This window comes from Chlorocebus sabaeus, chromosome 24, assembly GCF_047675955.1.
Source record: "Chlorocebus sabaeus isolate Y175 chromosome 24, mChlSab1.0.hap1, whole genome shotgun sequence".
Lineage (NCBI taxonomy): Eukaryota > Metazoa > Chordata > Mammalia > Primates > Cercopithecidae > Chlorocebus > Chlorocebus sabaeus.
This window is the reverse complement of record NC_132927.1, coordinates 69,504,070-69,517,167: the sequence shown is the minus strand read 5'-3', so window position 1 is coordinate 69,517,167 and position 13,098 is coordinate 69,504,070. Positions and strand designations below refer to the sequence as shown.

Genomic DNA, 13,098 nt, shown 5'->3' with positions numbered 1-13,098 from the left:
GACAGCGAGACAAGAAGAGTGAAGGAAAGAGAAAGAAAGAGAGCACGTGAATGCATTTCAGCAAAACAGGAAAGAGATAAAGAGAAAGTAAGAAAGAGGGGTATAAGGTGAAAACTTCCCTCTCATTCCCTAGTAAGTGCTGCTGACATACTCAAAATATCAGTGCTAACTTGGAATAATTTTCTCAGACCAGTAGCTGATACACCAGTTTCACAAGCACCAACAGTAATACTGCTGCTCAAAGTGAGGAATCTGAACCCCTAACAGATTCAGGATGCAGAGGCTGAACACATCCTGAAATGACTGCAGCTCAAAATTCTAATGTACTTGGTTAAATGGCATGGGAATTTATACTTAACAAAAGGCTAATAAACAGGATACTTGCGAGGTGCAAAACGAAGGATCTGTCCCTACCTTGGATTACAAACATTAACCACAGAAAGCCCGTAAGTGAAAGGAAATAGTATCTCTAGCAAGGATACTGTAGGAGGAGACCTAGCAACACACAAATGAGACTGTGCAGCTTTTGGTTTCTGGATATCCTCAAACGGCCACAGCTAATGTGCAGAGGAGAAATGCTAGTGAATAAATACTTGGGTTCAATAAAAAATCAGTTTTTTAATTTATTTCAGAAAATTTGTAGTTCCTAGGTTTATTAATTATGATTGCTTTTTAGAGACGGGGTCTCGCGCTGTCACCCAGGCTGGAGTGCAGAGGTATGATTATAGCTCATTGGAGCCTCCAATTTCTGGGCTCAAGCGATCCTCCAATCTCAGCCTCCCAAGTAGCTGGGACCACAGGCACCCATCACCATGCCTGGCTAAATTTTTTTTTTCTTTTTTTTTTTTTTGGTAGAGGCGGGGTCTCATCATCTTGCCCAGGCTAGTCTTGAACTCCTGGGCTCAAGCAATCCTCCCACCTTAGCCTCCCAAGTGCTGGGATTATAGGCATGAGACACTGCGCCCAGTCTAAGTGGTGGTGGTTGTTGTTGTTGTTGTTTTTTATTTTGTTAGATACAAACATTAAATAAAAGGCAGTCTATTAACATTATCCCTATGGACAAATTCAACCAAAGCAGATAAGCTTTATGGCAACCTGAGGTTTTTGTTTCTTTTTTATGAAGATCTGGTTAGTAATGCCATGGAACAAGCAACAAAAATACCACATTTTTGTGACCTTTTAAATTATCTGGTCAGATAAAACATTCTCTCCTAAAGACTCCTAAAGAGTGGCTCTGGTGATAACAAGGACCCGGATGTTTAAGATACCTGTGAAGACTTTGAGTAAAAGTCTCCAATGTGTATGAAAAAAGAGAACATGCCTAACTTTTTTCTTTTATGTAATTTTAAGTATGTGTGTGTGATAAAATAAAGAAAACTGACCACAAAAGAGTGGAGGTGCAACAGCATCAGCATCAAGAGGGCATGCCTGCACACTATTTGAAACACCTCGAATGTCCACTGACAGTTCAGAGGTTACCACACTGAGGCAGAATGCCCCATGACACCCATGAACATTCTTAGTTCTAGCACCAAAGACGCTTGAGTCTGTATTAACCAGAGGATAGTCTCTGCAACAGAAACAAGAATAACTACATTAGGTTTTAAGAACTGTAGGGAAAGACGGGTGCAGTGGCTCACGCTTTTAATCCCAGCACTTTGGGAGGCCGAGGTGGGTGGATCACGAGGTCAGGAAATCGAGACCATCCTGGCTAAAAACCCCATCTCTACTAAAAATACAAAAAACTAGCCAGGCGTGGTGGCGGTCGCCTGTAGTCCCAGCTACTTGGGAGGCTGAGGTAGGAGAATGGCGTGAACCTGGGAGGCGGAGGTTGCAGTGAGCCGAGATCACGCCACTGCCCTCCAGCCTGGGTGACAGAGCAAGACTCCGTCTCAAAAAAAAAAAAAAAGAAAAAAAGAACTGTAAGTAGGAACTATTCCCAGTGATAGTGAAGAACAGTCTCTAAAACCTGAGAAAACCATTTAGGAGAAGGCTCTTTTAACTTTACAATTCATTTTGCAGAAAGGCAGCAGGCAGCACTGTGACCCTGTCCAGAAATTCAGGCAGTTAAATGTTCTTCCCACATTTATGACAAAGAAAGAAACGACCTAGCCTTTGGCGGGTGGTGGCGAGCGCGGAGAGGACGCCATGAAGGCCTCGGACACACTACCAGTACAAGGTGGTGGGTCGCTGCCTGCCCACCCCCAAATGCCACACACTGCCCCTCTACCGCATGCGAATCTTTGTGCCTAATCATGTCGTCGCCAAGTCCCGCTCTGGTACTTCGTATCTCAGTTAAAGAAGATGAAGAAGTCTTCAGGGGAGATTGTCTACTGTGGGCAGGTGTTTGAGAAGTCCCCACTGCGGGTCAAGAACTTCGGCATCTGGCTGCGCTATAACTCCCGGGGCGGCACCCACAACATGTACCAGGAATACCAGGACTTGACCATGGCGGGCGCTGTTACCCAGTGCTTCCGAGACATGGGCGCCCGGGCCCACTCCATCCAGATCATGAAGGTGGAGGAGATCGCAGCCAGCGAGTGCTGCCGGCCGTCAAGCAGTTCCACGACTCCAAGATCAAGTTTCCGTTGCCCCACCGGGTCCTGCACCAGACCCGTCAGTACAAGCCACGCTTCACCACCAAGAGGCCCAATACCTTCTTCTAGGTACAGGGCCTTCGCCCGTGTGTGCCACAAATAAACTCAGGAATGCCCCCCCACCCCCCACAAAAAAGAAAAGAAAAGAAACGACCTAAAGTAGGTAGACAGAGATGGTATCTTCTAAGAAAGCAAGGCTCAAGACAACCTCCCAAGTAGCTGGAACTACAGGTACAAGCCACCATGCCCAGTTCTTTTTTTTTTTTTTTTTTTTTTTTTGATATGGGGTCTTGCTCTGACACCCAGGCTGGAGTGCAGTATCACAATCTCGGCTTACTGCAACCTCCACCTCCCAGGTTCAAGCGATTCTCCTGCCTCTCAGCCTCCGGAGTAGCTGGGATTACAGGCACCCACCCTCATACCCAGCTAATTTGTGTATTTTTGTAGAGACCAGGTTTCACCATGTTGGCCAGGCTGCTGTTGAACTCCTGACCTCAGGTGATCTGCCCACCTCAGCCTCCTGAAGTGCTGGGATTAAGGAGTGAGCCACCACACCTGGCCACCATGCCCAGTTTCTATTCTAAACTATGGAACTTAGAATTCCAGAAAATGGGTCTGGTGTTAATTTTTCCTGCCCATTTTCCCCTCCCCTACCAAAGATCCATGCTTCAAGGTCAGGACCAGCAGAATCGGTACTGTGGATTCCTTCCAGTGATCTTCTGCTAAGCTACAAGTACTCTCTCAGAGGCCGTGGGACTGCATCCTCCCATCATGCCTCCCGGCCCAGCTGGGGTTGGTGAGGACTCCCAGTGTAACTCTGGTGTTTCACTACCTCTTACTCATTTCCCTTAGCCTGCCAATTTGGTCAAAATAGTCCCTGAATTCAACTCTCAAGTACCCACCTAAGTCACAGTCATTTTTTCTTTTTTTTTGAGATGGGGTCTTGCTCTGTCACCCAGGCTGGAGTGCAGTGGCGTGATCTCAGCTCACTACAACCTCCACCTCATGGGTTCAAGCAAGTCTCCTGCCTCAGCCTCCCGAGTACCTGGTACTACAGTTGCCTGTCACCACGCCTGGCTAATTTTTGTATTTTTAGTAGAGATGGGGTTTCACCATATTGGCCAGGCTGGTCTTGAACTCCTAATCTTGTGATCCGCCCACCTCGGCCTCCCAAAGTGCTGGGATTACAGGTGTGAGCTGCCGCGCCCCACCAGTCGCAGTCATTTTTAATCATCAAAGGAAATAAACACTTCATTCAAAACTTACAGGGTTATGATTAGAATTGTTTAACTCAACATACCGTGCCTTCATCAGCAAATCTCTTGAGATAGTCTTTAAGTTCAGTCTTCAAATCATTGTATTCTAAATCAAAACCACAAAAGTATTTACATTTAGATAAACCATTTGCTTTCAAAAACAAAATATTCTTTGCCATTGACACCTGACTGTTAACAATGTAGTTTAAATAAAAATTTTCTTAAGTGAAAGCTTCATAGAAACTCGTTCCCAAATTATCTGCACTTCCTCCATGTTGATATATGAGACCCTTTTTCATTAAAAAATAAAAAGCGGCCAGGCGCGGTGACTCACGCCTGTAATCCCGGAACTTTGGGAGGCCGAGGCGGGCGGATCACGAGATCAGGAGATCGAGACCATCCTGGCTAACACGGTGAAACCTCGTCTCTAATAAAAATACAAAAAATTAGCCAAGCGCAGTGGTGGGCGCCTGTAGTCCCAGCTACTCAGGAGGCTGAGGCAGAAGAATGGCGTGAACCCGGGAGGCAGAGTTTACAGTGAGCCGAGATCACGCCACTGCACTCCAGCCTGGGTGATAGAGTGAGACTCTGTCTCAAAAAATAAATAAATAAATAAATAAATAAATAAATAAATAAATAAATAAATAAAAATAAAATAAAAAGTAAAAATTTTTAAAAAGCACAACAAACAGAGATATTCTAATCCCATAAAGATTAAGAATTTTTAAAAGGGCTTCCTATTTCTCTGGAATTCTGGTAGCTGAAATAACCTTGGACTTGTTGAATATTTATTTTATTTTATTTTATTTTATGAGATGGAGTCTCACTCTGTCACCCAGGCTGGAATGCAGTGGCACGATCTCAGCTCACTGCAATCTCTGCCTCCCAGGTTGAAGTGATTCTCATGTCTCTGCCTCCCGAGTAGCTGAGACTACAGGCACGCACCACCACGCCTGTCTACTTTTTTGTATTTTTAGTAGAGACGGGGTTTCACCATGTCAGCCAGGTTGGTCTCGAACTCCTGACCTCAGGTGATCCACCTGCCTTGGCCTCCCAAAGTGCTGGGATTACAGGCGTGAGCCATCGCGCCCAGCCCAAACAAACTGACTCAGTTTACATTATGTACAAGGTACCTTGAGGGCTACAAAAATCTTTAAGGTGCAGCCTCTATCCTTGAAAGTGTTTACTCTAATAAAGGCAAAAAGAAATTAACAGTTATAAATAAAAGACAAGGTGCAGTGGCTTGAACCTGTAATCCTAGCATTTTGGGAGGCCGAGGCAGGCGGATCACCTCAGCTTGGGAGTTCAACACCAGCCTGAGTGACATGGTGAAACCCTGACTCTACTAAAAATACAAAAATTAGTGGGGACCGGGCATGGTGGCTCACGCCTATAATCCCAGCACTTTGGGAAGCCAAAGCGGGTAGATCACCTGAGGTCAGGAGGTCGAAACCAGCTTGGCCAACATGATGAAACCTCGTCTCTACTAAAAATACAAAGTAAATTAGCCAGGCATGGTGGCGGGTGCCTGTAATCCCAGCTACTTGGGAGGCTGAGGCAGGAGAATCACTTGAACCCGGAAGGCAGAGGTTGCACTGAGCCGAGATCATGCCACTGCACTCCAGCCTGGGCGACACAGTGAGACTCCATCTTAAAAAAAAAAAAAAAAAAAAAATTACTGGGGCACAGTGGCATGCGTCTGTAGTCACAGCTACTTCAGAGACTGAGGCAGGAGAATCACTGGAGTCCAGGCGGCAGAGGTTGCAGTGAGCCGAGAATGCACCATTGCACTCCAGCCTGGGCAACAGAGCAAGACCCTGTCTCAAAATAAATAAATAAATAATAAAAGACAGAAATGACTGATGCCATAAAAGACACATAAAAGTGGTGGCATCCAAGTGGAAATGGCTGGGATAGAAATCACTGAAATAAGTTTGGCATGCTGCCCCTGGGTAGTGGTGGGGGGATGTAAAAGCCTTCAATCAAGGTTTTGGGGGTATTTTCTCCTCTAGTGGTTTCCTGTGAACCACTGAAGCAACCTCAAGAACTGTCAAAATGGTGACATGCCTTGCTCAAAAAGATGACACATAATGTCCAAAAAATTGTTTCAATGGTCGGAAATATTTTATTCATCCATCTACCCTTTATCAGAATAGCGTATGTTGTGGTTTCTCAAGCATATAATTATTCTAGCGTGTAAACTCTGCTTCAATGGTAACAGCAGCTGAATACCCACCAATATGAAAATCAAGCAATGATCTACAATTCACAATTTTAATTCTTTGAATTAAATTAAAAATATAGGTGTTTATTGCCCCCTTTGTATTTTACATAGTGAAAGAAACTATGAATTTTCTCTCTCTCTCACACACACACACACACACACACACACACACTGTATTTACCACAAATGAGTTCCACTTGCTGGACTCTATTCATGCTGCTAAGGGTATCCATTAGGGGATCGCTGCTGTCAGTGGCCTGGGCAATCTTGCCTTTGTTTTCATAAGCCAGAACTGTGTCGTATTCATCTGTCAGGAACAAGACATCTAGATCTCCATACATTTTCTTTAGAAAAAAAAAAAAAAACAGAAACAGTTTCCCCATTAGAATTGTTTATCATTCTCAGAAAGTCAATGTCATCAGAATCACTAAAAATGTTATTTTTTAAATATTCAGACCTAGAAAAACTGGAGCCTCTTAACACAGAATTGCTAGAAGGATTTATTCTTTTTGCCCAAATTTCTGATCAGAATTCTCCCAATTTCCCAGATGTCATATAGTCTATGAGATCTTTATTTAAAAATCATTGATTTACTGTAACTTTTTTTGTTTTTCTTTCTTTTTTTTTTTTTTGAGACAGAGTTTCACTCTTCTTGCCCAGGCTGGAGTGCAATGGCACAATCCCGGCTCCTTGCAACCTCCGTCTTTCAGGTTCAAGCGATTCTCCTGCCTTGGCCTCCCAAGGAGCTGGGATTACAGGCATGTGCCACCACGCCCAGCTGATTTTATATTTTTAGTACAGACAGGATTTCACCATGTTGGCCAGGCTGGTCTCAAACTCCTGACCTCAGGTGATCCACCCAACTTGGCCTCCCAAAGTGCTGGGATTACATGCGTGAGCCATCGCACCTGGCCGATTTACTGTAACTTTCAACCAGTGTTTCCAAGCAACTTTTTGATATAACAAAGAACTGCTATTTGCCTAAAGATAAGTAAACTAAAATTAAAATAAGTAAATTTAAAATACTGCATAATTATCCATTTCTTCCACAAACATTCCAACTGTAAGTACTATGTCATAAATTTGCTTAATGTAAAAATTTTGAGGGTCTCCTAAACATTAATTCCATAAATATACTGTTCAGGTGTTCTTTTTATTTTCCTTTCTTCCTCTGGTACAAAAATTGAATGTTTTTCCCAGGTGTCCTTATTTTGGGGCACAGTACACAACACAGGCTAACACTGAAATTAATCAGATACTTTACCATACAGTCCTGGCAGGTACACAACTTGCTCCGCCAGTTCAGGGGCCAATAGGTGGCAGTGTCCTTCTTTATAAACTGTTTAGCTTTAAGCTCCTGAAGTCTGCAGCCAGATTTTGATTCTGCGTTGAGGCTTTCATTCTTAAACACTGTCTGAAATAAAATTAAGTTTTGAAGCATGTTTTTTAAACTACCATAGTTTTCATAGTTTAGATTTTGTAAAGAGATTTCTTTAGGCAAAGGATAAAATTGAAATCCAAAGCTATAAGTTTACAGAATTAATTCCGCTTCAGTTTTCTTTCTTTTTTGTTGAGACGGAATCTTGTTCTGTCGCCCAGGCTATAGTGCAGTGGCATGATCTCGGATCACTGTAACCTCTGCCTCCTGGGTTCAAGCAATTCTCCTGCCTCAGCCTCCTGAGTAGCTGGGATTACAGGCAAGTGCCACCATGCCTGGCTAGTTTTTGTAATTTTAGTAGAGATGAGGTTTAACTATGTTGCCAAGGCTGGTCTCAAACCCGTGACCTCAGGTGATCTGCCTGCCTTGGCCTCCCAAAGTGCTGGGATTATGGGCACGAGCCACTGCGCCTGGCCCAGTCTTATTTCTTGATGGCTTGTACTTCACATATTACCTGGAGATCAGATTCAGAACTAGAGCTAGCACATGGTTCACTGTTCTGCTCTGCTTTAACCTCCTGGACATCATCCTTTCCCTGTTCTGGAACATCCTCTTTGAGGGTACTATCTTGATGCTCTCCATTTTCAGGTTTAATAACTTCCTGATCACCTATTCCATCAATGTTCCGCACCAATCCATCATCCTCAGTGGATATTTTGGTTACTGTGGGTTCAAAGAAAAAAAAAGAAAAACACATACACACATATCCACTGACCTAACAGACAATAAAATCCCAACAGATAATAAAATCACTTATTCTATTATTATTATTTTTTTTTTACAGACAGATTCTCACTCTGTCACCCACGCTAGAGTGCAATGGTATGGTCTTGACTCACTGCAACCTCTGTCTCCCAGGTTCAAGCAATTCTCATGCCTCAGACACCCGAGTAGCTGGGACTACAGGTGCGTGCCACTATGACTGGCTAGTTTTTTGTATTTTTAGTAGAGACAGGGTTTCGCCATGTTGGCCAGGCTGGTCTCGAACCCCTGATGTCAAGTGATCTGCCTGCCTCAACCTCGCAAAGTGCTGGGATTACAGGTGTGAGCCACCACGTCAGGCATACAATAGCTTTTGCTTTTTTTTTTTTTTTTTTAGATGGAGTTTTGCTCTTGTTGCCCAGGCTGGAGAGCAATGACGCAATATTGGCTCACTGCAACCTCCACCTCCTGGGTTCAGGCAAATCTCCTGCCTCAGCCCCCTGAGTACCTGGGATACAAGCATGCACCACCATGCCTGGCTATTTTTTATTTTTAGTACAGATGGGGTTTCTCCACGTTGGTCAGGCTAGTCTCAAACTCCTAACCTCAGGTGATCCGCCCGCCTCAGCCTCCCAAAGTGCTGGGATTACAGGCGTGAGCCACCACATCTGACCTAAAATTGCTTTTTCTGATTTTAAAATATTTCAGAATCTGGAAAAAGAGATTAGTCCACCATAGTCTCTGAAATACTGAGAAAGAAAATACTAATGCTTCTTTAGGTTATGTCTGTCTAACCCAAAGAATTCAAATAATTGAACAGTTTATTTGAAAATATCAATCACTGCTTAAGCACTTTACACATAAAGGAGAAAATAATGTACTGTACTTGTTAGAGACAGAATAATACAAGAAGTAGGAGGAAGAGATTGAACTGTAAACACAGACAGAAGGGTACTTTTTAAAAAACAGCTTTTCTTTATGGGAGGAAGAAATAAAAAAATGATGGGTGTAGCAGCACATATACTCTGAGACAGAGATGAGAAACGACAGGGGAGCTCACATTGGATGCTAGCATTTCAATGTAATAGGAGATGAAGCCATCTGCTGACGGGAGAGGAAATGAAGGCAGAGGCAGGAGATCAATTTTAAAAACCCAATTAAGCTGGGTATGGTGGCTCACACCTGTAATCCCAGCACTTTGGGAGGCCAAGACAGGTGGATCACCTGAGGTCAGGAGTTCAAGACCAGCCTGGCCAACAGGGTGAAACCCCTTCTCTACTAAAAACAGAAGAATTAGCTATGCATGCTGGCGCATGCCTGTAATCCCAGCCACTTGGGAGGCTGAGGCAGGAGAATTGCCTGAACCCAGGAGGCATAGGTTACGGTGAGCCGAGATTGTGCCACTGCACTCCAGCCTGGGCAACAGAGCAAGACTCCGTCTTAAAAAAAAAACCCAGTGAGTAAGAACTATACATAGATAGGTTCAGCATCTGTGGACAGTGAGAGAGATCACTGGAAAGGGTATGAACAGAAAGGGAGCAGCACTTAAGAACTCTGAGGCAAACTGGCCAGGCATGGTGGCTCACGCCTATAATCCCAGCACTTTGGGAGACCGAGATGGGTGGATCACTTGACATCAGGAGTTTGAGACCAGCCTGGCCAACACAGTAAAGCCTTGTCTCCACTAAAAATACAAAAATTTGCCAGGTGTGGTGGCATGTGCCTGTAGTCCCAGCTACTCTGGAAGCCGCATCACAAGAATCGCTTGAACCCACGAGGCGAGGTTGCAGTGAGCTGAGATAGCACCACTGCACTCCAGCCTGGATAACACAGCCAGACGCTGTCTCAAAAAAAAAAAAAAAAAAAAGACAGAAAAACATGAGACTGGAGGTACAGCTATGTTGCTCATGGTTTGTATGGTGAACTGGTCTATAAAGATGAGAAGGGCAAGAAATTATGAAGCCAAAGCAGCAGACACTATGAGTTTAACTGCCACCTTAAAAATAAAGAAACACATAAAGCATTACCAATAAGACATTTAATGCCTCAGGACCATTCATTAATTAGTTGTTTTGATTTAATTTCTTAGTGTATAATAAAAGAACCAGATAGGCTGGGCATGGTGGTTCATGCCTGTAATCCCAGCACTCTGGGAAGCCAAGATGAGTGGATCACTTGAGCTCAGGAGTTCAAGACCAGCCTGGGCAACATGGCGTAACACTGTCTCTACAGAAAATACAAAATTAGCGGGGCGTGGTAGAGTGTGCCTGCAGTCTACTTTTAAAAGGGCACTAATCCCATTCATGAGGGCTCGGACTTATGAAACAGGCCCAAGCGAGCTTGTTTGCCCCTTTTAACAGGTACGGACACATAAAAGGCTCCATTTGTGAGGAATGGGCCCTCAACCAAACCACTGACTCTGCAGGCACCTGAATTTTGGACTTCCCAGCCTCCAGAACTGTGAGAAATATCCGTCTATTGTTTATAAATTACCCAGCCTAAGGTATTTTATTCTAACACCCCAGACAAAGACACCACCCCCTCGCCAACCGATACCATGTGTTATAATTAACAACTTATTTCAGTTCTATTTATCTTTCAAAATCCCATTCAAAAACTGCCTCCTCCATTTTCTCTAACTCTAGTCTCATCAATATTCTGCATCATATCATTTAAGTATAAATTTGTTTTTGGTAGTATCCCAACCAATCTATGCACCTTGTGGAGAAAGAACACATACTATTTTTTTTTTTTTTTTTTTTTTGAGATGGAGTCTCGTTCTGTTGCCCAGGCTGGAGTGCAGTGGCGTGATCTCAGCTTACTGCAACCTCTGCCTCCTGGGTTCGAGCGATTCTCCTGCCTCAGCCTCCTGAGTAGCTAGGATTACAGGCACATGCCACGACGCCCGGTTAATTTTTGCATTTTTAATAGAGGTGGGGTTTCGCCATGTTGGCCAGGCTAGTCTTGATCTCCTGACCTCAGGTGATACACCTGTCTTGGCCTCCCAAAGTCCTGGGATTACAGGTGTGAGCCATTGTGCCTGGCCAGAACATATACTATTTTATAACCACAGAGTCCAGTTAAAAATAGTTGCTAAAAATTCTGAATTGAACACACAAATTTCACAAGCACAAGTTTGTGGCACAGCAACTTCACAAAGATACCTACCTGCCAATTGCGCAGCATAAGCCCACAAAAAGGAACAACGTTTCATGCAGGCCTGGCATACCATCTCTTGAAAATCCCCACTCTCAGGGGGAATGGCACCAAGATGCTGTGAATATAGAACACCAAAAATTTTCTTGCGATTGCCACACTGTCCAAAATGCCCACTATTTTATAAATAAATACTGTAATAATACACTGATCATATCACTAGAATTTATTTTTAGAAGAGTAATTATAATGTAAAATATAACCTTTATCTCTTTGTGATGACAATGGTTTCAAAAGGTAGAAGATTTTCCTTACCCTTCCATGGAACCAGTCTTCACAGACCACACACTGGATCATCTCATCTGGAATCTAACAGAGAAAAGCAGTTTGTTAAGGATTACACTGAATTCCGGAACATGGAAGTAACCTGGCACACAGTAGAGTAAGATACTAAATATTCGTTCCACATGAACTGGTGTTCCAAAGGCTTACATTGAGATAAGCCCTCTACAAACAATCTCAAAGCTCTTTCACATCAGTTACTTAATATCTGATTCTCACAAAACGGTGTAGACAAGGAGGGCATTCCCATTTTATACAAAACTCAGGCCCAGGCAAGTAATGTGAATGGACCAATGCAGACAGTGACAACTGGGACTTTTTACCACACCATCCTTTAATACAATACTCAGTTGTACTACTGTATAGGATGGTCCCTCCAGCCCTCTTTATGATATTGAAAAATTAGACAATGCCTTTCTGCTGCAGAAGAACCATCCTGCCAAGTACACTGAAAAGTAACAGGAAAAACCTCTTGGTAGATAACTCCTCTAATTTGAATAAATTAAATAATTAAATGCTGGCCCTAGGAAAATAATATACCAAAGAACATAGACTATTTGGGAGATGACTTTCTTTTATTCCCAGGCTCTCATAACTGTTAATTAACATCCCAATGTTGTTGTGTCCTTTTCCTATTGTAGGCTTCTTAAAGGGAAAAAAAAAAAAGCACATATTGTGGAACAGGAGGAGCTGTAACACTTTACTACATGCCTTAAAATATCCAGTTTTCGCCAGGCGCGGTGGCTCACACCTGTAATCCCAGCACTTTGGGAGGCCAAGGTGGGCGGATCGCCTGAGGTCAGGAGGTTGAGACCCTGGTGAAACCCTGTCTCTACTAAAAATACAAAAATCAGCCAGGCATGGTGGCAGGTGCCCGTAATCCCAGCTACTCAGGAGGCTGAGGCAGGAGAATCGCTTGAACCCAGGAGGCAGAGGATGCAGTGAGCCGAGATCACGCTACTGTACTCCAGCCTGGGTGACAGAGCGAGACTCCGTCTTAAAAAAAAGAAAGAAAAAAAATTCCAGTTTTAAGATTTTATTTTTGCTAACTCAGAGAACTTCAATCTGTCCCTGTACATAATTTGGTTTAATAATTATAGTTCCAATGCAATTAGAAAACAAGGAAGAAGGCAGAAGGCTAATATCTCTAAAGACAAAAAGTACTCTTTCAAATCAGTAAATACCCAAACAAAACCCAAACCAATCAAAACATGGGCTGAGGATATGAAAGGACAATTCAGAGGGAAGGTTATTACGGATGTCCAACGAACTCATGAAAAGATGCATAATCTCACTTATCATCAGGGAAAGAAAAAAAATTTAAGATACTATTCTTCATTTATCAAAATGGCAAAATTTCCAAGAACTGGTAATATGCAGGGT

General features: G+C 43.3%; 1 protein-coding gene and 1 pseudogene across 3 annotated transcripts in view; one reads left to right on the top strand and one right to left on the bottom strand.

Moving 5' to 3' along the window:
* UBR7 (ubiquitin protein ligase E3 component n-recognin 7) overlaps nucleotides 1-13,098 on the bottom strand; it is a 29,449-nt gene that overhangs the window by 4,796 nt on the left and 11,555 nt on the right. For all 3 annotated transcript variants that reach the window (XM_037984418.2, XM_007987650.3, XM_007987651.3), the window contains 6 exons: nucleotides 11,689-11,742; nucleotides 11,386-11,491; nucleotides 7,970-8,178; nucleotides 7,342-7,491; nucleotides 6,259-6,421; nucleotides 3,898-3,959 (listed from right to left, as the gene is read on the bottom strand). In XM_037984418.2, the coding sequence (XP_037840346.1) occupies nucleotides 3,898-3,959; nucleotides 6,259-6,421; nucleotides 7,342-7,491; nucleotides 7,970-8,178; nucleotides 11,386-11,491; nucleotides 11,689-11,730 (732 nt within the window). In that variant the 5' untranslated portion in view covers nucleotides 11,731-11,742. The remainder of the gene's footprint in view (nucleotides 1-3,897; nucleotides 3,960-6,258; nucleotides 6,422-7,341; nucleotides 7,492-7,969; nucleotides 8,179-11,385; nucleotides 11,492-11,688; nucleotides 11,743-13,098) is intronic.
* On the top strand, nucleotides 2,149-2,751 carry LOC103229584 (large ribosomal subunit protein eL20 pseudogene; annotated as a pseudogene).